This window comes from Rhinolophus sinicus, linkage group LG06, assembly GCF_036562045.2.
Source record: "Rhinolophus sinicus isolate RSC01 linkage group LG06, ASM3656204v1, whole genome shotgun sequence".
NCBI lineage: Eukaryota > Metazoa > Chordata > Mammalia > Chiroptera > Rhinolophidae > Rhinolophus > Rhinolophus sinicus.
In genome coordinates this window covers 111,301,717-111,327,344 of record NC_133756.1, presented here as the reverse complement: position 1 = coordinate 111,327,344, position 25,628 = coordinate 111,301,717, and the positions used below count along the sequence as shown (strand labels likewise).

Genomic DNA, 25,628 nt, shown 5'->3' with positions numbered 1-25,628 from the left:
ATTACTAAAAATATAATCTGTCGCCTCAAGAGCTGGCACTTCGCCAAGTAATTCCAAGCGTTTTCTTAAGAAAAATTTGCAATTTCTCTGTGTTCTTTTAGATTATGTGACAGAAGTAAATTGTGTATACAACTAATTCATCCTGGGATGTTTGCTATTGATTCAAAGAGTTGAGAATTTGGATATTCCCACTGAAATGCAGAGAATACAGATGACTGACTCTCCTAGCTTCTGTTGACTGGCCTCCATTCTCCTGAATGCTGATTTGGGATTAAGCTGGTGCATAAGTGGTTTCACATGTAATTTGCACAGAGGTAGCTCATATCCTAATCTGAGATAGTAATTGCTGTAGCAGTACCATGTTTCCCCCAAAATAAGACCGGGTCTCATACCATATTTCCCCGAAAATAAGACCAGGTCTTATATTAATTTTTACTTCAAAAGATGCATTAGGGTATATTTTCAGGGGATGTCTTATTTTTTTCATGTACAACAACCTACATTTATTCAAACACAGTCATGTCATCTTCTGGAACATCATCATAACGTACTAAATGCGTCCGTCTGGCTGATGATCTTAACTGGGGTTTATTTTGGGGGAAACACGGTATGTGCGTGCTTCTGAAATAGACTGGGATATTCCAAATGCTCTGAAAAATACATTCTACCACATATTGCAATGTAAAGGTTAGGCATTTCTTTAACCTTTCTTATATTTTTTGGTTGGCTTTTTCAGTTTATACCTTTGTAAAAAGTTGTACTAATATAGTATCTTGCACTTTGTCAGTGCTTGATAAATCTTGGTTGAATGAATTGATACTATGTTCTTATAATATCCTTTTCAGGGCAGAATATCTTCCAAAATACTTTTGTTTCACCAAGAGTAGAAGTAAGACGTGGACCCATGAAGACAGTGGATTGGGTTCCTTATCATTACTAGAGTTGAATAAGGGTTTGTCTATCTAAGTTCTCACCTATCTCTGAGATTCTCTAAGTTATTTAAGGTCACAGTGGAAAAAGCAAGTGATGGTGTCATCAATGGAACTAGACTCCTTGAACTTATTTCTTAAATTATTGGCCAAATTTCAAGAAACATCTGCTCAGCGAGTTATTTCCCATTGGAGAGGAAATAAATAACCTCTGAAAGGAATGGCTCAGTCTTTGTGAAGAACTGTTCCCTAGTGAATCTATAACGTGGACACTGACGAACAAGTAAGGTGAAAGTGCAATACACAAAGTGAGTTCTAGTCCATCGTTTTTGTTTTCACACATGGATTCATCAATTTCTGGAGTTGTTTTATGTACCTACTAAGAACTGAGTAAAGCACAGCTTGAACCATGACCTGTTCCTGGAACAGCTATCTGTCTGCTTGTCTGCCGATGATTTTATTTCTGTGTTTATTTAGTTACTCAATAATTCTGAGCTCGTGCTGTGCCAGGCACTATGCTAAGTGTTAAAGGTATCGCAGTGTGCAAAATAGACACAATTCCATTCACTGAGCTTACAGCACAGAGTGAGACATTTAGTTTAAAAATCACATAAATAAATGTACAATAATAAATTGCTTGCATCTTACGAAAAATGAGGTCATACAATAGGGGACCAAATTTTCTCTTTCAGGGAGGTTCTCTGAGGAAGTGCAATTTAAGCTTAGACCTAAGATGACCAGAAGTTAACCAGGTGAAGTGTAAGAGCTTTTCCATTTGAGGAAGGAGCATGTGTGAAGCGCTTGAGACAGGAAGACATTTAGCGCATTTTGTGAATATAAATAGTGTGGTCAGCAGAGGGAAGATGTTTAAGAGGCAGGCAGGGGTGAGATCATGCATAGCTTGGATGCTATGTTAATGATTTTGCATTTTATACCAATGCAAAAGGAGAGAAAGGATCTGATCTGTACTTTTACAGACCACTTTGGCTGCACTGAGTATAAACCAGGAGGACAACAGGGGAAGTGGCGAGACCAATTAGGAGGCTATTGTAGATGGGAGATGATGGAGGCTTGGCTTACAGTGGTGGAAATAGAAGTAGAGGAGCATAAATAGATTTGAAGTACATTTGGTGGTAGAATTAAAAGAGTTGAAGATAATTGGATGATGGGTGTGAAGGAGAACAATATAATTCTCAAGTTCTTGGCTTGGATAATGGGCTAAAGGTATATGCCATTTACTGAATTGAGAAAGTGTGAAAGGGGAACAAAGTGGGGTGAAATCAAGAATTACAGTATCAGTGTATTGGTAAAAATACCACTAAAATGTGTGTGTGTGTGTGTGTGTGTGTGTGTGTGTGTGCGTGTTCCTGTATGATTTCTTTTTCTAGCAATGAAGGATAAAATATGAAAAAAGGAAAGAACAAAGGGAAAAAGAAGGGAACAGAATTAGAGTAGAAAATAAAATTCCCAAAGGGGAGATGGAGGGTGGGGGTTAGGAACTGATGTATTCTGGATTGCTGAGGGTGTTTAATTTAAAAAAAGACATATTCAACATTATACTATAATTTTTAATTTTGGAAAAATAAAATTTAAAAGTAAACCCGGTGGTTTTCATATTACAGATTACAGAAAGTGGACTAAAAGGAATCATATCTGGTGGGCTCACCCAAAATGTAGATTCTATCATCTGCTTATTGTTTTTGGTGAGTTTTAAGGAGGGATGCATCAAAATCCCTAGTGGAATGCAAGAAATGTAACTTTTATGTTTATCATAAAAGAGCACAGGTTAACAAAAACAAAACAAAACAAAACAAAACAAAAATCATTGACACTGAGCCAGAGAAGGGAGATGAGAAGGCAGGATAAAACTAGAGAAAGTAAAGAAAAAGAGACATGGGTGGGGAATTTTTCAAGCAAGCAAAGACATCTCTGCCATCATGGCTGTGCTGATGTGGGTGCTAATGGTCCCCTGGGTGTGAATCCCAGCCCTGCCACTTATCAGTGGATGATCACGGGCACATCAGGTAACTTCTCAAGCCTCGATTTTATTTGTAAATTGAAGACAGTGACACCATCTACCGCACAAGGTGACTGTCAAGGTTAAAATAAATAATTCATAAGAAGTGCTTAACAAAATCCCTGGCACAGAGAAAGAGCTCAGTAATGGTGAGCTGCCTTTACGTAGCTGCCCACAGATGCGGAAAGTACTAGAAAGTGGTTCCTGCAGGTGTGTGCACCTTCTCAGTTCCCTATGGCTATGGTGAGTTTGCTCTCTTCAAAATCATAGAGTTCACTGTATAAAAAGATAGTTTTTATGATTTGTTAAAAATATAGGAGGATTTAATTAATATTTACAAGGCATTCTCAAATGTTATGAGGGTTTAATTATTGCAAATTAATGAAAGTGCCCCAGCTGATTAATAGCCAAAAATATGTCTTCTCATTTATTTCTAGAAATGTTAGATATAATTTAAAATGTGTTATTTAACTCCCTAGAGAAGTCAGTAATTGACTTCAAAACTTATTATTGGGAAATATCAAAAAGTAGAGATAATGTTCTAAGGGGACTCTCTTGATATAGTCATTTTCCCTTTGAATCATTCTAAAATCTATATTTTCTCAGCTCTATCAATATTATGAAGACATATGAAGATATTCCATCTGAAAATATAACTATATTAAGCATCCCATTATATCTAGGAACATTACAATTGCGAGCTCTCAATTTAAACTGAATTGGAACTACCTTATGGAACACTAGATTCTCTTTTCCTTACTCCCCTCTCTCTCTGATTTCGTTTACTAAGTGAAGATGGGGTTTTATTATTACCATACATATGCTTTAGAATATGAATGCAAAACTAAGTCCAACTTTTAGATTTAGAATAATTTGTTTATAAAGTTGTAGAAAGACTCAGCATTCTAAGGTCAAATCTGGAATCTACATTTTTTGGCAATATAGTACTAAGGACAATACTTTAATTTCCTTGACCTTCATATATACTCATATATATATATATATATATATATATATATATATATATATAATATGGGAATAACTAAATAAGAGAACATATGTAATCATTTAGCTTGATAGCATACTGTAAAGATTATATTCTTTGTGTTTAGATAGAACCATCTACTTATGTAGTTTTTGGACAAGTTGTTTAATACCTCAAAGAGTCAGTTAAATTATGGCATTAATTTAATACTTTAGTTAAAACATTAAATGGTGATAATAGCACCTATTTCTTAGGCTATGTTATGCCTGCAGCATGGTAAGTGCTTATTAAATATTATCCAAACATGTATTCAATAAATGTCATTCATTCTTCTAAGGGAAATAGCACTAATTAAATTCCAAAATTAATTCTTTTGGAAAAATATAATTAACAGCTCATTAAAAATGCAGGGGACCAAGAACATGTGGAGCCTCATGTGGTCATGTCTGAGTGCGCTATGAAAACACCAGGGAAAACAAAGGGGGCAATGTTCTTAATGTCTCCCATTGCACCAAGGCAGCAGGACATCTCTCCAACTTGAGGAAGATGTCGCGTGCAAGAGCAGTGAGCAGAGGAGGATTCTACCCATTCATCATTGTGGAAGCACATGCATTTCGAGAAGATGAAGTGAGGAAGCGCATGCAGTACCTGGTCATCTCAGAGTCAGGGAGCAGGCCTAGGTGGTAGTGGGGGTAGGGAGCTGAGAGAAGGAAGCTTTTGTCACACTCAACAGGGGAATAGTGCCTGGGAGAAGGAGGCTTATCACACAGTTTGTTCACAGTGCTGTAAACAGGTTCCGGAGGCCTGGTGATATAAGAGGAAGAGAAAGAGATGCATGGTTAGCACACACACTGGACCACGGTGCAAATAGTAGTATTTCACCATATGCACAAGTAAAAACCCAAAACAGTGTTATGGGCTTCATTAGGCCTGCGTTAAGGGTCTTTTTAGGAAACAGGATGTCGGGTCAGAAATTAGAACTTAAGCGCACATTTGGCATGACTGAGATTCATATGCCAAATACCTCAACAGAGTCATCATCAACCTATAAATGCCATGCCTTTTTGGATATCCAATCTGAAATGCCAAACTTTGGGATCCTCTGACATGGTTTCTTTTTATTTTATTAGTTTCAGGTATACCAAACAATGTAATAGACATTTATACCGCTCACAAAGTGATAGCCCCCTTCCCCCAACCTACTACCCCTCTGACATCGTATAGTTACAATTCCATTGATTCTATTCTCTATGCTGTACTGCACATCCAGTGATGATATATATATATATATATATAAATTATATATAAAATAAATTATAGTGGGCATTCATTATTGTTCAGCTTCAGCTTCAGGTGTACAGTACAGTGGTCAGGAATCTATATCATCCCTGAAGTGGTCTCCCTAATAAGACAAATGCCCATGTAACATCCTACAAAATCTTTACAACATTATTGATTATATTCCATGGCTCCTTTTTAAACTTTAGTCCTATCTTAAATGTGAACTTCACAGAGGCATTCTCTGACCACCTTGACCAGAACACACTGTTATTTTTCACAGCACCTATTCTGCTTCATAATTTTTTTCTCAGCATGAAATAACCTTTATTGTTTGTTTCATTTAATTTATTATTGCCACTGTTACACCACAAATTTTATGAGGACATTTATTGAATTATGAAACAAACATAGGAATATAATTTCCCTCATTTACATTGCATGTTTTGGGAAGGTGTTGGCCTTACCTAGGATTCTAATAGCTTATATAATTTTAGTGATTCCTCTAAATGTTTATAGATTGTCACCTAACAACTGATTCAGATAATTTTCTACAAAGACAATAATCATTTCAGTAAAATTTCTATTAAATGAACTAATCTAGGGATACTGAAACATTATCTAACATAGCAACATTTTTATAGTTATTACTTACAATCATATATAGTATGATCAAACAAATTTTACCCATAATTTTTTTTTTTGTCAATGATCCATGTACTGCAAAATCCTTGGCAAAAAAACAACAACAACAAAAGACAAAAACAGAAGAAAAACACCTCACAGGTCTATCCCCTATTTTTAATATATGGTCTGAAATTACTATCAATATCTTCCTTTTAAGATAATAATTGAAAGATATAAATTTAACTACCCAAAACAATCTATAGATTCAATGAAATCCCTATCAAAATAACAATCGCATTTTTCACAGAACTAGAACACAAGATCTTAAAATTTATATGGAACCATAAAAGACCCCAAAATAGCCATAGAAATCCTGAGGAAAAAAGAACAAAACTGGAGGCATCACACTATGTGATATCAAACTAACTACAAGGCCATAGAAATCAAAACAGTATGGTATTAGCATAAAAACAGACATATAGATCAATGGAACAGAATAGAGAGCCCAGAAATAAATCCATCCCTATATCATCATTTAATCTATGACAAAGGAAGTGAGAATTTACACTGGGGTAAAAACAGTCTATTCAATAAATGGTGCTGGGAAAACTGGACAGATACATGCATAAAATGAAACTGGTCCACTTTCTTATGCCATATACGAGAATAAACTCAAAATGGATTAAAGACTTAAATGGAAGACACGGAACCATAAAACTCCTAGAAGAAAATATAGGAAGTAAACTCTCAGGCATTACCTTCAGTAATGTTTTTACTGATATGTCTCCTAGGGCAAGGAAAACAAACAAAAGAATAATCAAATGGGACTACATCAAACTAAAAAGTTTTTTTCACAGAAAAGGAAACCATCAACAAAACAAAGACATCCTACTGAATAGGAGAAGCCATTTGCCAGTGACACATCTGATAAGGGGTTAATATCCAAAATTTATAAAAAACTCATACAACTGATCACTGAAAAAACCAAAGAACCCAATTAAAAAATGGGCAGAGGACTGAACTGACATTTTTCCAAAGAGGACATACAGATACCCAATAGACATATGAAAAGACACTCAACATCACTAATCATCAGAGAAGTTGAACTGAATTACGGCAGCAATAGAATTACAGTAGCATGATGTTCGCTCAAAAGATGGCATTAATCAAATGAATGCTAGGGTCATTCATTGTATTACAATTTTAATACAGTTTTTGTTTTCCTTTCTTAAAATGTGTATACATTTGTTTTTTGGCACCCTCTGTATTCTTAAGACAAGTACTCCATTTTCAGAAAAACCTAGCAGGTTTGTAAATTTCTGTTTATTATTATACACATACACAATTTATAATGGTAAACACTAGCCTTTAACAAAGGCAGCTGCAAAGTCATTCTTAAAAAGTGTTTTTTAAATCAGGTTTTATAAGCTGAATTACTTGTTGTAAAAGGAAAGACATTTTCAGTTAGCTACTGAAATACACCTTTTAAAATAGCCAGATTGGATACTGTTCTTGATTCTTGGTGGGGGGAGGGTCTGTTTTTGCTTTGTTGACACATTCAACTTTATGAAGATTTGCACACATTTCCCATGGTCTTGGAGACAGAAAGACTCACAATGGCGGTCAGATAAAGAAAACACCTTGGGAGATCACAATCTTTTCTGCACCTAAAATGTTGTTGTCCACCCAAACATTAAGCTTGGAAAGGGCTTTGTATGAGTTGCACAATGAGTTGTACAAATATCAATCAAATAAAAAATGAGGGGGCTCTAAGGAAATTACTCTGGGTAGATTATCACAAGAGGTCCACTCTGAGATACAGCTGCTTGTAGAGATGGCTGTATGGCCTCCCAAACATCCACTTCCTCCTTTTTTCTTACTAACAGAAACCTCATTTTCTGCTGGTCACCTTTTCTGTAATAAAGACTTTTTCAGCCCCCCTTGTAGGCAGATGTGGCCCCATGAAGATGTCCAACACAATGGGATTTGAACAAAGGGTTCTGTGGGAATCCTGCTCTTACTGCCTGAAGAGAAGCTGAATTTTTGGGACTCCTGCAATTTTGCTCTCTCTCCTACTTCCTCCCTGCTGACCTGGAACCCATGCATGATAGCTGGGACTTCAGTGGTCATCTTAAACCATGAAGTCACCTTGCGGGTGAAGGCAAACAATATGGATAGTGGAACACAATGTCAGAGCTTATGTCACTGAAGATACGGAGTGACACTATACTGCTTCTGTACTAGCTACCTCTGGATTTCTTTTATGTGGGATAAAAATAAACTATCTTGTTTAAACTAATGTCATTTTTTGTTTCTAAATAGGACCTAATATTAACAGACATAATCCCATGAGATATAAAAACGATAATCTAATACAAAGAAATAACTATAGATAGGGCCTACCATAAGGCGACAATACGTTTAATTATATTGGAGGTTCATATAACATCTTCTATATACACAGAAAAATATAAAGGATATTTTTTATGACTATATAATCTAAAATCTGTGACTGTTTAGATAACTCACTGCATCTTTATTTAAAAATATTACATATATAAAATGGTAGCTGATCTAAACTGCCAGCACAGGGCCTAAGAATAAAGGAACTGATAACTTCTTTTAGGTCATAAAACATTTTCATGATGATGTCATCTCAGTAACATTGCACTTTCTGCTTAGGAGGGCTGATTCAATTTTCTTAGTCTGATGCTGACTCGACAGACCAAGAAAATAATGTTACCGAGTTTTCCCCCAGTCCTTTTACCTCAGTAGCATTATATTTTGAGAGAAATTATCAGAATCAAAGTTGGCTAATACATATCTTAAGAAAAAAATCCTACTTGTATCATACAAAACTAAATTAAGAGAAAATATTTTTACTCTCTGAACACTACAATAAATTCAAAACAATAAAAATAAGGCCCTATACATTGCACACTGTTGAATTCTAGAGACTTGTACCTATGTTCTTTTGGAACCATTTTATGGGTGTAATATTATTTCCTGACTCATGTATTTAGTAGATTTGGTGTTTAGAGCAGGCTGAAATACATTATATTTCAGAAAAAATGCTCTTATTTTTTTGTCTACAATCACTTCCAGAATTGTTTCATAGTGGATTGGTTCCTTGCCCTAGCTTACCTACTCATGATTCAAAGTCTTATTAATGCAGAGATACAGCTACTGATATTGCAGGCTCGTTTTTACCTGTCATTCAGTCTTTCATTCCTTCCCTATTTATTTGCATGTTATTTTGTACAGTCACTGGCTCAAGAGTAGATATATCAAATCCAGCTTCTTTTCTTGAGAGAACATTTGATATTTCAGAAGATGGTTAGATGAAAAAACAAACAAAAACCAAAAAACACTTGGCAAACTTGACTAAGCCTTTCACAATACTGACAACATCCCCTTGTAACCAAAGGACTAAATTAAAAATGTCAGGGAGAATCTCCTTTCAAGTGGCATAAAATGGGGTTCATATTTGAAGATTTCTGTGTGCTGCCCCTAGTTCCCATAAGAGTCACCCCATGGGCATGATGCTCCTTAAAGACTTCAGTTGACATTTAATTATAGTTGACATTCAATATTATTCTACTTTAGTTTCATGTATACAGCGCAGTGGTCAGGCATCTACATAGTCTATGAAGTGATCCCCCGATAAGTCCAGTGCCCATCTGGCACCCTACATAATAGTCATGGGATGTAAAGTACAGCATAGGGAATATAATCAATGGTATTTTAACAGCTATATATGGTGCCAGGTGGATAGTAGGTTGGGAGGGTTATCACTTTGTGAGGGGTATAAATGTCTAACTATTACGTTGCTTTGTATACCTGAAACTAATTAAATAACAACAACAAGAACAACAAAAACTAGTTAGTGGCAAAATTAAAAAAAAAAAAAAAAGGAAAAAAGACTTATCAGCCCTGAGTTCCAGAATGCCTAAAGCTAGCAGTCAGCATTCTTAGTATTTCCTTGCAGTTTTATTCTCTGTGACCTCTCTGACAGAAAAAAATAAATATATAAATAAAAATGCCAATTTATGAGCTGTCACTGCGATCTGGGTGACAGGAACAGATGCCATCATCACTTCCCGTTTATTTGGTAAAGAAGTGCCACAGGGAAATTACTTCTGGCAGTGTGAATCAGCCAGTCACAATCGAAAGGACCTGTTTATCCCATTATAAAGCTTCAGAGTCACCTAGGTCAGAAGATAATGAATATGGAAATCCAATCTCAGGTACCTACTGGCTCTCTTCATTCTGTAGATGTCCCCAGAAGAGAGGAAAAGTAGTTAGTTTAATCTCTAAGTGAACTTCTAAACAACTCATTTATCTTGTTGTCCACTTCTCAGGGGCTGTAGATAAATGGCTTTGTAGTCTCCAGTGCTGAGCCATCAGCATATATTTGCATATCTATGGATTTATAATTATAGGCTCTTATAAGATATAATTAGCACACCCTGACCCTTGGTGATCTCACCCTTTTCTGAACTCCATTAACACTTGCACTTGCCATTCTCTTTCTTTGGCATTTTCAATTGCTAATCCGTAATGCTGGTGTATTACAGGGAGGTGCTTCATCTAACCCTATCCTAAGAAAAACTACCTTGCCTGCAACTGTCCCTTTTCATTTGCCCCACTTAACTACAACCCAGCTCAGTTCCCTGTTAACCAATGCTTCTTAGACCAGGATTGGGCCCCTGACTCTGCAAACATGACCTGTATGGATATTAGGACTCAAAAACAGTCTAGGCCAATCAGATTCTCCTATGGAATATGAATAAAGGGGAATTAAAAATGGATTATCAGGAATATGAATAAAGGGGCATTAAAAATGGATTATCAGCTGGTAGCATAAGGGAAAGACACAGACATATAGAGGGTAGCTGTTGTTGTGTCCACTAATTACACAGCACCAGAGAAAAGCCCTACCCAATTTTGTTGCTCAAGTGTCTAGAGGTTCCTTGAGTCTAGAATAACAATCTGACTTCATTCTTTAAGGGCACTATTATGGCTCATGCTACTGAATTTCTCTGTTGGATCCCATATGATATTAGCTGTATAAAGAAAATAAACCAGAATCTCCCTCCCTATTCCTTTATAGGATCTTAAGTCAGATCTGTTGCTTGCAATCAATAGAGTGCAAAGAAAACAGGCACTTTGTTTTACTGTCTCTTTCAGATCATCTCAAGAAGACTACGCCACTCCAAGATAAAAGATGAAACCTTGGACCTCTGTGTAATCCCACAGTATCTGAGAGCCTGTCTTTAAAATTCTGATATTTTCTTCATTTAGATAATTCTATTATCTAAAATATTGCATTAAAATATTATTATCTTATTTACTGAGTTTTTTGGTGCCCCCTTAAATTTGCACCTGATGTACGTACCTCAGTTGCCTTACCTTAGTCCCAGACCTATAGCAGAGCAATAAATGTTTAACACAACGATAATGATGATAATGATGGTGATTGTAAACATTCATCTCCGTAGGTACTGAAGATACAAGGTCAAAGGAATATGACTCCTTTCTCTTAAAGGTAACAGTGATCCTGACTCACATTTTATTGAGTTTCTCTTTAAGGTGACAGGAACTTTATTGAGTCCCTCCATTAAAGGGACTGCTCTCAACACCCTTAGGCAGTCTCGGGCAGAGCTTTCATCTCAATGTACTCCCCCATTTAGTGCCCAGGGCTCTTTCTTTTCTACACAATCAGCTCATAGAGGATCAGGACTGAATCTCATTTATCTTTCGTTCCCAATAGCTTTCCTGAATACAAGAATGTATAAATGAAGCACTACCATAGAAAAGAAATAGAGTTGTGTCAGAAAAGCGACCAGTACTTTTTATTCTCTCTTCCTGAGCTAGACCTAAAGGGAGAGCCTACAATTGTAATAGGAAAGATTTGGGTTATATATTTGTATGCCTGTGACCATAAATCTCTCTGTCATATTTACCGATATGGATAAATCTGTAAACCATTCAAGATTCTCTACCTCTCATCCTTCTGTGGTCTTCCTTAGCTGCGCTGAATGAGAAGGGAACATCTAGCCCCATGCTCCTACATCAGCAGGACACAGAACCAAACGACATTAATGATGGAAGCTGGTTACCCAGGGCTCAGATCTCTAAGCACATAGTATATTGCTGGACATAATTCAGAGGAAAAGGTTCTTTTTTTTTTTTTTTTTTTTTTTTTTTACTTCATAAGCGTGCCTCACAGTCCTCTTTACAAACCATACATTGTTTTGAGGGCCAAGGATTTGGAGAAGTAAGCATAACAGGATTGAATTCCAGGCCTGGGCAAGATTTTGGGAAGTAACTAGAGGAGAAAAGAGAACACAGGACCAGGCTGTGAAGGATGGGCTCAACATGTGAATTTGACATTATAATAATCAGGATTAAGGAAGAGACTGACTTCCCTTGAAATTTAAGCAGAGAAGTGTTAGTTATTTGGTGAAGGTGCTGTTAGAAACTTAAAAGTATACTATAGAGAAATCTGAGGAATGGGTTGGTCTAGGTGATTTGTAAGATAAGATCCCATTCATCCCCCTGTTTCTAAGCAACATCAGACTGGGTCCCCTATGACTTCCCCTCAGGTCCTTGGACTAGAGGTCTATTTGCATCAAACTCACTTAACTTTTATAAAACTTAGTTTCTTCATTTTAGTGGTATTAAAAAAGTCTCCTCTGTACACCAGCAAAGTTGCAAACTGTAAAATTATACATAGAAGTAAATTATTATAAAATAGTGAGGTAAGCGCAAAGAAACAGAGCTGGTCTGAATTCTTGCTCTTCCCAATTTTACCCTGTGTGACCTTCTGCTGTTTCTTAACTTCTCTGAGGCTCAGCATCCATATCTGTAAAGTAGGGATAGTAATATTTGCCTGAAGGTAGCTGTGAGAAATAGGAAGAACGCTTGTAAAGTACCTAGCTCAGTGCATGACCTTCACTGTGAGCTCACCAAATAGCACTGGTTTTACTCTCAGGCACTCCAGATCACAGAGATGCATAGCCTCTGAGAATGTTGTTCCCCACCAAGCAGTTCACATATTAGCTCTTTAATGTAATGTGGTTTATCTACAAGAGGGTGGGACAAAGGAAGTAACAATCAGTAGTATTTAGTATCACAAGACAGTGCATAATGGTGCTTTCTAAGGACTCGCTTTTGCTACTGACATTGGAAAGGTAATTGATCCTCTATCATAGACCTGGAGGTTGATGCTCACTTTCTCTGAACTACTCAATTATTTTCATTGCGTCTAACAAGGTATCATCCCCAACTCTAACCTTTAATTTGTGCCTCTACCATCAATGATTTGCTTTCCTAGATGGCATCCACATGTGGTGTCATAAGTAATTTGGGCCATAGGTAATTTGTTATTAATGATAGTCTATGTACCATAATCTATAAATATTTGCTTTTAAAAAGAGAAATTAGGATTAATTTACCATTTTCTCTCTATAAACATCATTCTCAATTATATTTCGCTATGTTTGCTTATTGAGGAGAGAAATGGCAGAATAAGAGCTGCACCACATAAAGTCATTTTGAAAGTTTTGAATTATTAAGGTGCTTTATTTCCTCAAAGAATGTTTGCATTTCAACAAAATTGGGCCTTCTCATGACAGTGAGCTATAAATGGTTCATGGAATGTTTTATTGGAATAAGAAGTTGAACGTCAATGACTTTGACAATAGTGATTATAACAGGTAGATTTCCAAAGACAGGGGTGACTATACCTTGGTACTGGGCGTGTGTCCAGCTACATGAGTATTTTTGTGGAATTCTGAGAGATGTTGCAACAAATATTGTCTAAGACACACAGGGTCAGTATTATGGCCATACCAAGGCCTTTGCGAAATGGATTCAAATTATTTAAGGAAGGTTCAATGTACCCTATCATAGTGTTTAAACTCTTTGATTTTTGTAAACCTAATTTTAAATGCTTTTTTTTCTTTCTAACTGAACTTATAAGATATGGTTTAAATCTACAAAAGAAACAGGTTATCTAGTGTCTTGATGGAAAATACATTTTTACGCAATAAAAAGTATAATCACATAAAAAATGAGAGATTTGACTACATAAAAATTTAAAACCATTGAAGTAAAAAACTTCATAAACAAGCAATGAGCTGGGGAAACATCTGCTCAAATGTATTTATCAATATTTTAAAGATGCTCCTACAACTCAATAGGAAAAATCATAACTTTCAATAGAAAATAAAAAAAGGCTGTTAGCATTCAATCACCAAAGAACAAATACAAAAAAAAATAAATAAATAAATAAAAGGAGCAAATACAAATGACAAATAGACATGCAAATATAAATGTTCAACCTCACTAGGAATAAAAGTAATGCAAATTAAATGATATATCTCCTTTGCCTGTTTAAAAATAAAAAATAAAAATTAAAATTGATGAATCACAGTTTAGTTCTGGTATGGCAAGACAGAGACTCGTATCGCTGATCTATGCTGTATAAAATCCTCTTTACAACATTTCCAAAAAGCAACTTGGCAATATAGTTCAGGAGTTTTAGAAGTAATCCTGCTCTTTGGTTTAGTAATACTACCTCTAGTATGCAGTCCTAAGAAGAAAATAAAAAATGTGGACAAAAGTTTCAACAGAGAGACAGTCATTATGGTTTGTTATAAGAGCAAAACAGAACAAATCAAAAGGAAACAATCAAAATGTCCAACATAGAGACAAAGATATAGAACATAAGATATATCCATATGATGGTTTGTTGTTTAGCCATTAAAGTTAATATTCATGAAAAATTTTAATGATATAGAAAAATGCTTTTTTTATACAGAAAAATACTTTATTTTATATAGAAAAATGCTTTATTTTATATTTTATGTTGAATAAAATGGAATACAGAATTGTATATGAGGCAGTTGGGACAGTGGGAGGTGAAAGCACCCAATTTTCTTACTATTTGGGAAAGGGACTGAACCAAGGAGACATGAAGGAAAACATGGTGGAGGGTAAGGATTGCAGTGCAGAGTTGGAGTGGAGTGAAAGAGGGCTTTCTAGGAAGTCATAATAAATAGCATGTGCAAAGGTAAAGAGGAAATCTGAAAACACGCCCATTTAGGAAGTTTGTTAAAGGCTTGAGTAAGAGACAGATGTGGAAAAGTAGGCAGGTCTTGAGAGTAACTCTAATATCCACAGAGGATGGAGAGCCATGGAGGTTAGTGCTCTTCCCATTAAATGCAATTAAAGGAGTTCAATCATTTGTGCTGTTCATTTGTATATTCACTTATTTCATAAATATTTACCAAAGTCCTACTCTATGCCCGTCCTGGAGAGAGGTGCAAGGTATGTAGTAGTGAATAACATAATATGTTCCCTTTGCTCATTGAGCAAACATTTTGATTGCAAGGAAATTTGATTGCAAGGAACAGAGACTTATTTGAGCTACTTCAGGTAATAAAACATATGTGCATGGGAACTCAGAAAAAGCTAATCAGAAAGAGTGAGATCTAATGAGCTGCATCTTTACTCTAGAGGTCTTCTGTCAAGATATCACCTTTTCTCTTTGTGCTACTTCTTTCTCCTCTCTCTACTCACCCCTTTCTTTAACATTGCATAAGTGGGACATATACTCTCATAGTTTCTGCTTGCTCTTAGTTTCTGCTTTCTAATAACATTAATTTACACATGACTCACAACGAACCCTCCAGCCTCCTTCACATCATGAACAATTAGCTTCACCTTTCACTGATAGTTGTCTCATTTGGCCTGGTTTTCAATTAAAAATTCCTAAGAGAGAATTTGATAGATCTAGTTCACCTTTTTTGAATAAATCACATTATCGTTCACTGGCAAAGCTCTGGATTAGCATGCTTTGCATCAAGTACACACCCTGTCCATTCAGGCCTGGTTAGGGGATGAACTGTATGATCTTGCTGGGTTTGCCCTTTCAGCAGAGCTAGGGGCAAAGCACAACTCTCTGACGTGAGCTGGGCATTCCACTGGTACGCTTAGGTTTGGTCTGTAGGGTAACTACCCACATCTCTATATTCTCAGCTAGCACTAACCAAAAATGGTATAGGTAAAGAAAGCAAGGCCATTCCTTTTGGAGGAAAAATAGTAAACAACAAAAGAGACTTTGAATGGAGAAAAATATGGGGAACATCACAAAGGCCTCCCAAAAGAAGGTTCAAAATTTAATATCTACCCAGGGTTTCTTTCCATTTATCATTGTATTAAAACACACTATTACTGAACAGAAACGCTACCTCAACAATAATCATTTTCTATTCTCAGACGCTCCAAGATTATTCATATCTGTAACAGCTTAACTAAAGATTTCCAAATCTGATAAAATCTTAAGTTTTAGGATTCCACCTACATGAGAATTTCTGAATATGTTTAGCCAAATCATATCTTCTAAAATATGCAAAATGTCATGCAAAATGCAAAATGTTAATTCAGTAATATACTCCTGTATGCCAATTTTACATTATTAATACAGAGCCTATAGGGGAGAAAATCCCTTATGCCTTTAACTGAAGGAAAGCTCAGCTTGAACATAACAGCAGTTCCCCAGAAGGAAAAATAATGTTCAAATATAATTCTCTACAATTCAACAGAAAGAATGAAGTGCCTTTATCCAAATGGTACATTGTCCTCTATTTCATGCAGCTGTTACCATTTACTCTTCTAGGTCGTTATTGCAAGAAGATTAGGAATACTGCCTGGTACCCAGAAAGGAAGGATAAGCCACCTATAAGAAAAAGAGATTGCTGGAGCAATCTGCCTTGTTCTCCTTGGAGAGGACTCTTGGCTAAGAAATACTTCTACTAGATTTCAGAAGGAGACACAGACTAAGGTCATAAATTCCCTGAAATTGATGGTTCACACCTTTTTAAAATTTACATATGGAGGTCCTTTCTTCCAGCTCTATATTTCAGAAGTTTCCTGGTGTCTAGCAGAGTGGCAGTGCTACTTTCTCCATCAAGCCTTCTGAAGTACACCCGATTGCAGAGTTTTCTCTTTTCTAAACTCTTGTACAGTATTTTCTTCATGGTTGCCACTTGGTTTTGTATTCTGATATATTTTAAATAATGATGATAATAATAATAATTACTAATATCTATAGTGGGAACATACTATGAGGCAGGCCTTGTGTTACACATGCTTTGTATGTCATATATCATGGAATAATCTTCCCATTAATCCTAAAATATATATAAATAATGCTATTAATTTGCAAGGCTTAGTGCTACCTTGCTTCTAACTCACATAGTTGTCTTGTTAGTGGAAGGGCTGGGCTTTGTACCCAGGTTGTCTGGCTGCAAAGCCTGGGTATGCAACCATTATGTTTTATTTTTTAAAACTCTTTTACTAGCATATACTTTCCCTCCAGGGTCTAACTATATTTCTTGATCATCTTGGCAATGACAGCTCCTATTTCAAAGGCAGTAGAGAATAAAACAAAGGGAGCAAGCTGTGAGTCTGACCATCTAAATTCAAATCCTGTCCCCATCACTTATAACCCATGTGATCTTGGGCAATTTACTCTGCGCCTCAGTTTCTCCCCCTGTGAGCAGGAATAGTGCCTACCTCTTAGGATGTTACAAATATTCAATGAAATTTTGCTTGAATAGCACTTATCCCAGTGCCTGACAGCTGCTCAGTAACTGTCATGACTGCCACAGGTATTTAAATGGGAAATTTGGCAGTCAGTCACCTATATTATACATCCATATCTATTCACTTTTGTGGATGTGAATTCATTCTTAAGAGATAATTACCTCTTATGATGACAAAATCACATTTCTGACCATGCCTGAAGTCACCAGACTTAGCAAATAAAAATACAGGATGCTCAGTTAAATTTGAATTTTGGGTAAACAATGAATATTTTTTAACATAAATATGCTAATTTGAATGGGACATATTTATACTAAAAAAGCTATTCATTGTCATTGTTTAAATTCAGTGTTCAAGTTCCAATTCAACTGGGTATCATTATTTTCTTTGGCAACCAGCTGGCCCCTCTGCCTGGCGAGCTCCCATTCATTTCCAGTACTCTGCCTTCCAGCAGGTACTTTCACAGTGTGGTACAACTGACTTCTGTAACGCTTCTTTTGGTTTGCTGCATTCTTTTAAGTCAGCAAATGTGATTATTTTTGTATGCCCAGTTCTCAACGCTATGTCACTAGATCTATGCCCGAATTCATAGCTACACCCAAATCTATACATAAGTATGAAAATATATAATTTTTAAATAAAAAATTTGATCTACATCATATTATAAATTATTATGCTATTGCTTCTATTTTTTAATTTTACATTGTATGTTAGACATTCTTCCACATCAGTACACATAACACCATCTACCTTTTCTCTAATAGTTGTAAAGGTCTCCTTCACACACCAGTGGTGGTAATATAAACTGCTGAAGTGCGAGTGTAAGTGCACAGTGGAAAGTTCACGAACTTAATTGTCATACCTTTTGTGTGACCCAGAAATCCCATTTTCAGAAATCTGTCCTACAAAATTGAGTACAATAGGTGTGCATAAAATCTCACTGTAACAGTTTATAAAAGCAAAACACTGGAGAAAACATACATGTTCATTAGTATTAAGCATTCAAATATGTATCAAAAACAGTGCTGTGGAAGCAGATTTGATGACGTGGAAAGATAGTCACAACATGTTATTAAATGAAGGAAACAAGTTAAAATAGAATATATAGAATTTAATACAGGTTGGTAAATAATAAAAAAATATAAAGTATGGTCCCATTTTATGTAAGAGATAATGAAAAAAAAATTCTAAGCATATGCCAAGGAATTTGCTGAATATCATTTCTGGGAAATATATCTACATAACATTTTCATTTTCTCTCAATATTGCATGTTTTGTAAATGACTTTTAAATGACATTAAGAATTATTCATTATATAAGCTGAGGGATAAAAAGCCATAAATCTGCATGTGTAGTATGATGCTAATTTTATAAGAAGCATATTTGTATGTCTATATATATATTTGCAAAAGTCACTGAATACTAATAGTGCTTTCTATTACTATTTCTCTGAATAGTGGAATTATAGGTAATTTTTATTTCCTTAATTATATTTTCCTGTATTTTTAAATTATTTTTTTAAAATATTTTTTCTACTCCAGAGGGCTGTTAGGGATTTGTATTGGGTCTTATTTAATTCAGCCCCAAAGATCTACAGACTCTCAAACAACTCAGATAAAGAAATATATAAATTTTCCCACTTTAGGGGTAATTTTTCTTTAATAGTGGACAACTTTTATTTCTATGTGATGCGTAGGTACTAACAAGGTATTATAAGAGTGGTAATAATACAGCATTACGAATAATTGCTTATGACAACAGGATAGCTTAACTGGCAACACCATATTGGCTATTTAAATTTGTCAGAATCTCACATGTCTTCAGTTATGCAAATATATTCATTTGCTAAGAAGATTCCAGTTAAGCTTTAGTCTACTTCAGAGAAATAATGTGCTAGCTAAAATCCTTTTACAGAAAGGATGACAATTAAAAGAAATTGACAGCAACTGTAGTCTTTTTTACTAATGCACCTAGTCATTCATTTAGCATATATTTTTGCACTTAGAAAACATACAGAGGGGGAAAAACACGAGCTTTTAGCCTTTAAGACCTGGGTTTAAATACTGTTCTGCTACTTAGCTGTGTGACTCCAGGAAATTACTTAAATTTTCTGAATTTTGGCTGTCTTACCTAAAAAATGGTTAAGACCCACCTCATAAGACTGCTATGAGATTAAATGAGATACAATATGAAAGCTCCAACAAATCATTGCCATGTGGTAGAGCTCAGTAAATAATTATTTTTATGTACTCTTTTTATGTCCTAATCTAGGTGATGTGGAAGGAAGACAAAAAATCTGATCCAGATATAGATTTTCCCTCAAGGACTTTGTTTTGGAAAGTGTGTGTGTGTGTGCATGTGTGTGCATACACATGCATGTGCTTAATAAAATAAGACTAAACTGGTTAAATGTGATGGGAGGAAAAGACAGACTACCCTGGGAATTCAAATGAAGAAGAAATGACATCCAGCAGGCAGAATTAGGGAGAATCTTATGAGGAGGTATCATTGGAGCTGGACCATGAGAAATGGATAGGATTTGAACATGTGAAAATGAAGTTAGAGATGGCTAAGGGAAGCATATGTTTGATCAAGGGTGTTGCAAGAGCAGGCAGGTTGTTGGTGAAGCTGGTTAGTTATTAAGTTGGTTTGAGCATGGAGGCATGAGGAAAAGAAGTGGAAGACATCTCTGAAAATATGGCAGTGCCTAACATATGAACTCATTTACAGCAGAGCTTATAATTTAATAGACACAATAAGCTCCCTCAAATCTTGGTGACATTATGTAGTATATTACGTATATTTGAAGAATTCTGATATTTAATCTCCTCAGTGGTAACACATTTTAGTAATACACAGACCAAATATGAGTCCTAACTCTATCTATTCACTGTGAAAACCTAGCCGAGTTATTTAATTGTTCCGATATTCAGTCCTCTACAATTTTGATCAACATGACAGGACTACTGTGAAAATCAATAGAACAAAAGTATCCAAATGACTTATCAGAATGCTTGTCATTGGCAGAACTCAGCCAATATTAGTCATGCTACCCACAGTCACTAGATTTTTGTCACCATTTCCCAAACCTCCGCTCCCTTCCTACAAAACACATTTTGAGACAATCATACCTTTGACCCTTCTGTTCATGCTCTGAGGAATTTTAAATAAGAGATCTCTCCTCACACACTGTTGGCCAAAGTATTTCCAGGAGGTTGACCATGAGCAGAAATTACCCAGAGGGATAACATGATTGGTATTGAAGTCCACGTGGGGAGAGGACTCCTGGCCTATCTGGAGGATACAAGAAAACCGCTCCTTTTTTGTGATCCCAACTGGACCAGCACATCCAATGGAAGTGAGAGCTGCTTTTAAATGAACTACTAGAATGAAGATACAGTAATAATGAAACCAGATGGACAAGAGTTTTCTTTTTCTTTTTAAGACTATTGCTAGAACAATGCGCTCTAGTCACAGGTAAGATAGATATCAGGCAGCAAAACTGCATGAGGGTCTTAATAAAACACAGACACAGTGAAAAATAATGATTAAAACGTCAAAGAGCCAGTGGACTCCATAGGCTTGTGTCAAGAATCTTGAGGTCAGTTCATAATACCTTAGTGCCAGCAGGGTGGAATGCAGAATATAGAGCTTAAAATTATCCCATAACCTTCTCTTTGTCTCCACATGAAATACTCTGTAAAATATATGTGACTTGCTTAAGAATAGGCCTTTGGGGGTAGGGAAAGAAAGTGGTTGAATGTATATTTATTGCAATAACAGAGGATCCCCAAATTTCTCAGTCACTATTTGGTCACACATATCAACACCTTTAAACTTCACAGCAATAAACTTTCACAGTGGATATTACCTATAGTTTTTGAATAAGGAAACTGAGGCTCAGAGAGGATAAGGTGGCACCAATGGAGTGGTGGTCAAACTGTGATTTGAATGCAGGTCTCTTTGATTCTACCATTCACTATGCAATATTTCACCAAAGGATGCTAAGTGGGGAAAGGTAAAGGAAATAAGAATTGCCAACAGTGTATGTGGCAGTTGTACACATTGTTGAATCTCTCTGTTTGCTAAGGCATTAGATCGCATGAGGAACATCTAGTTATAGTTACACACAACAGATTCCAGGCAGTTAGGTGGCATTCTTATGTGGGTGTGCAAGTTGGATTCGAATTCTCAATCCACCTCCCAACAGCCTCTCTTTTCCTGCCTTTGGTTTCTGTGATAAATCTGTCAGATGATCAACAGCTACTCCTGACTCTGATATGCTTTTAGTTATAAGGATATTGCTTGTTCTGCTGTAAGGTGGTAGCTGTGTACTTAAGGAACCCAGAAGTAGCTAAGATTCCTGTATAAATAACATTTATCCCACAGAAAAATGGGGGTTGAGGGAGTAGAGCATTTCTGAATTGGACAGAAAAAAACTGCTTTTTCTGAAGCAATGCACACAATCAAGGAGGGGGTAGAATAGTTTATGGGATATTCATTTGTGTTTTGGACTTACTATGTTTTTTCCTCCCCAAGTTTGCTGCAGATATTCAGACCTTTGTGTTCCCTTGCCTCTCTGGAGATTTGTGATACAGGAGGGTAAGCAGAATTTTCCTAAAGAAACTCTCTTTCAGGCTTTTGTTCTTCAAAATTCTGAGCTCCTAAGGGATCAATGTTCAGGGAGAACTTTAAAAGGAGAAGCAGGCAAGATAGAGGCCTATTGTTAAAAGTAATTTAATTTAGAGGAAATAAGGTCATGTGCTATTTTATTTTTTAAGTGTGTTTATAGATTAAAATTTATACCTGCTGCAGGTGTTTTTAAATAGCCAGTGCTTTTACTTATAAAATCTAAACCTCACTCAACAAATTCTGCGTTTGGTGACTCTTGCTCAGGGGCACTACCGTTTCTTTGCCCACTATCACTACTATTGCCAGTGGTTTCAGGTCATCCAATGGTTTCATGAAAATGTACCCTGTGGGAGAAATGCCTGACCATGTTTTCTTCTAATGCGCTCTTGGCTTTTACTACTGGTCATAACAATTTTTCTGAAGTGGGAAGACATAATGAATTTAAGCCAGTGATCCCCAAACCTGCCTGTGAATCCCCTGTGAGAGCTTTTGTTCTGTTTTGCAAACTTGTATCCCAGTTCTACCCCTGGATACCCAGATTCGGTAGATCTAGACTGGGGACTCAGGACTCTGTCTTTACAGAGGTTTCACAGGTGACTGATAGGTTGTCAGAGATTAGAACTATAATTTTAGATAGTAGACTTGTTCTTTTTGAGAAAGCTATGACTTAGTCACATTTTTGAATTGCACTCTCTCTTTCAGTACTATTGAATACAGGTATTGCTCTAAAATGTTTTGACTTGATAAAAATGTGCTGATAAATATTACTATATGTAGAGTATAAATCCTATTTTTTCAAGGAAAGGTAAGAAAAACTACATTTCATTATCTCACCAGTGATATATATATATACACACACACACACACATATATAATATATGTGATATATATTTGTATTAATCATTATTAATACATGTATATATTTATTTATTTTATGTATTTATATTATTCATATATATATATATATACACACACACACACACACAAATTCAATTTTTTAAGCAGAGTTAACCATGTATTTCTCTTTAAGCTACAGAACACGGTTGTTCTGGGGAAGATTCTACTTTACTTTGGTCAGGGAGATCACATTCTTGAGTTCCATACTCGATTGCAACTCTTACATAGCTTTCCTTACTTCTCATGATTTTAAATTTAGTATAATCTTATTACAGCTACACTCAGCATTACGTGGATTTGGATGTATAGTATTGTGAAACCTTGTCCAACTGTCCACGGTTCATCTAATGTTATACACTGAATCCATGGAATTAAAGCTACCCCCAGGAACTGGGAGGCATCATTACAGGTGTTGTTCTGTGTATATATTTGATTTCTGTGCTCAAATCATGAGTATGTAAAAGCTGCATTCATTTAAAAAAGTTTTATGATACCTGCATAGTAAATGTGAGTATTGAGGAAGGTACATATTTGTGTTTACTTAACATTCTACCATTTTTAAATTAAAATTCAGTTTCCTTAACACAGACTTTTTTACATATCTTTTATAGGTAGGCTTAGTTTTGAATAGATTTTCTTAATTAGGATCAGTATATACATATTTTTTTATATATGAGGGATTATTCATTTTGAATTTGTACCAACTGGACAAACAGTTAACAAAGTTTACTATTTGGAAGTGCTGAAAAGGCTGCGGGAAAAAGTTAGGCAACCTGAACTAGGTATTCACCAACAATTCATGGCTCTTGCATCACGACAATGCACCAGCTCACACAGCACTGCCTGTGAGGGAGTTTTTAGCCAGTAAACAAATAAGTGTATTGGAACACTCTCTCTACTCACCAGATCTAGTCCCAACTGACTTATTTCTTTACCCGAAGGTACACAAAATATTGAAAGGAAAACATTTTGATGACATTCAGGACATCAAGAGTAATACAGTGACAGCTCTGATGCCCATTCCAGAAAAAGAGTTCCAAAATTGCTTTGAAGGGTGGACTAGGCACTGGCATCCGTGCATAACTTCCCAAGGGGAGTACTTCAAAGATGACTGTAATGATATTCAGCAGTGAGATATGTAGCACTTTTTCTAGGATGAGTTCGCGAGTTTAATTGTCAGATCTTGTATTTCCCTTTTCACCTGCTTCTTAACATCATTCTACCATCCCTAACTACAACCAGTACAGTCCTATAATCACCACAACACTCTGGACTAGAAATCAAAGCTAATAATAATAAGAAATAATAATACAATAATAATAATTAATAATAATAACAAAACAGCTAATCTGAGTATAGTTTATACCAAGTTCCAGGTTCCATTCCAAGTGTTTTACATAGATTACTTAATTAATATGGATAATTCATGGTACAGGCATAGATAGGGAAACAAATATAGAGAGGTTACTTAAGTCATCCAAAGTCAAATAGCTAGTAAGTGGTGAGCCCAGAATTATTGCGACTCCAACATCTGTGCTCTTAACCAAGATGCTACTGTGTTCCTGGATTCTGGATTTGCAACTTATTTTCTACGGGTTGTAGAGGAAATTATGAACTCTTTACCACCATCTCAGATTCTCAATCTGTTAAATGGGCATAACAACATTTCTCTGCTCATTTTGTATGGTGTTATAGGAACTAAATGAGAAACAGAAAATTTTTGTGCAGTACTAGACAGCTATAAGGATTAACTAATACTATTATAAATTCAGAGCAGAGCCTCACATGATTGGCTTTGAAATCTCTGGCTATCACATTTATTTCAGCTGTTTCATACTGCCTTCATACATTGTCTCTAAGTGCTAAATGTGACTTTAGAAAAAGATTAGGGGAGGAAAAAGAAAAATATAAAACAAAATATCGGGCTCCAATGGATCAGTCGACAGCATTTCCATTAGGATGCAGTCTCCATGAGAAAGAACTCACATTGTTTTACTTCAAGGTCAATATAATTTAAAAATATGTAGAATAAGGGTTGATATTTAAATGTTTACACAGAAATACATACACTTACAGGGTCTGCTAAGTTTTTGCAATAAGGACTTAAAATGTTCATGAAGTGATTAGGGACTGAACCCTTGCCTGAAATTGCACCATCCAGGAAGCCTCATTTCTTCCTGAGAAAAGCTGATCGCCTCCCTTGTATAGGGTGTAAGTGAGGGGTGTCCAAACTGCGGCCCGCGGGCCAACTGGATTCTGCAATCCATTGTTAATTGGCCTGCAGCAAATTCCAAAAATATATTTAGTTTCCTTAAATAAACCAGGTGAGGCAATACGTACTTCACCTTGAGTGAGTGGCCCAGCTGTTTGTGTATTTTACCACATATGGCCCTTGGTAAAAAACATTGAAAAAAGTTTGGACACCCCTGGTGTAAGTGTTGCTGAGAGGAGGCAATGATATAAAACTAATTCTACCTGTATGGACAAAAGAAAAACCAGACTAATTTGAAGCACAGAGGAGATTCCAGAAATCTTAAAACTAATAATGCTACCCACGTGTTAGCATTGTTAGTGGCACAAGGAGCCAGACTTTGGAGTTAGTCTGAATCCTGATGTTATATACCACTGCATGATCTTTAATAGCGTG

General features: G+C 35.9%; 1 protein-coding gene across 18 annotated transcripts in view; it reads right to left on the bottom strand.

Moving 5' to 3' along the window:
- Window positions 1-25,628, bottom strand: part of DLG2 (discs large MAGUK scaffold protein 2) — a 1,902,684-nt gene that overhangs the window by 429,005 nt on the left and 1,448,051 nt on the right. For 13 of the 18 annotated variants that reach the window (XM_074335659.1, XM_074335660.1, XM_074335661.1 and 10 more), the window contains one exon: window positions 4,580-4,735. The exons of the other annotated variants lie outside the window; for them this stretch is intronic. In XM_074335659.1, the coding sequence (XP_074191760.1) occupies window positions 4,580-4,735 (156 nt within the window). The remainder of the gene's footprint in view (window positions 1-4,579; window positions 4,736-25,628) is intronic. 18 annotated transcript variants of the gene reach the window in all.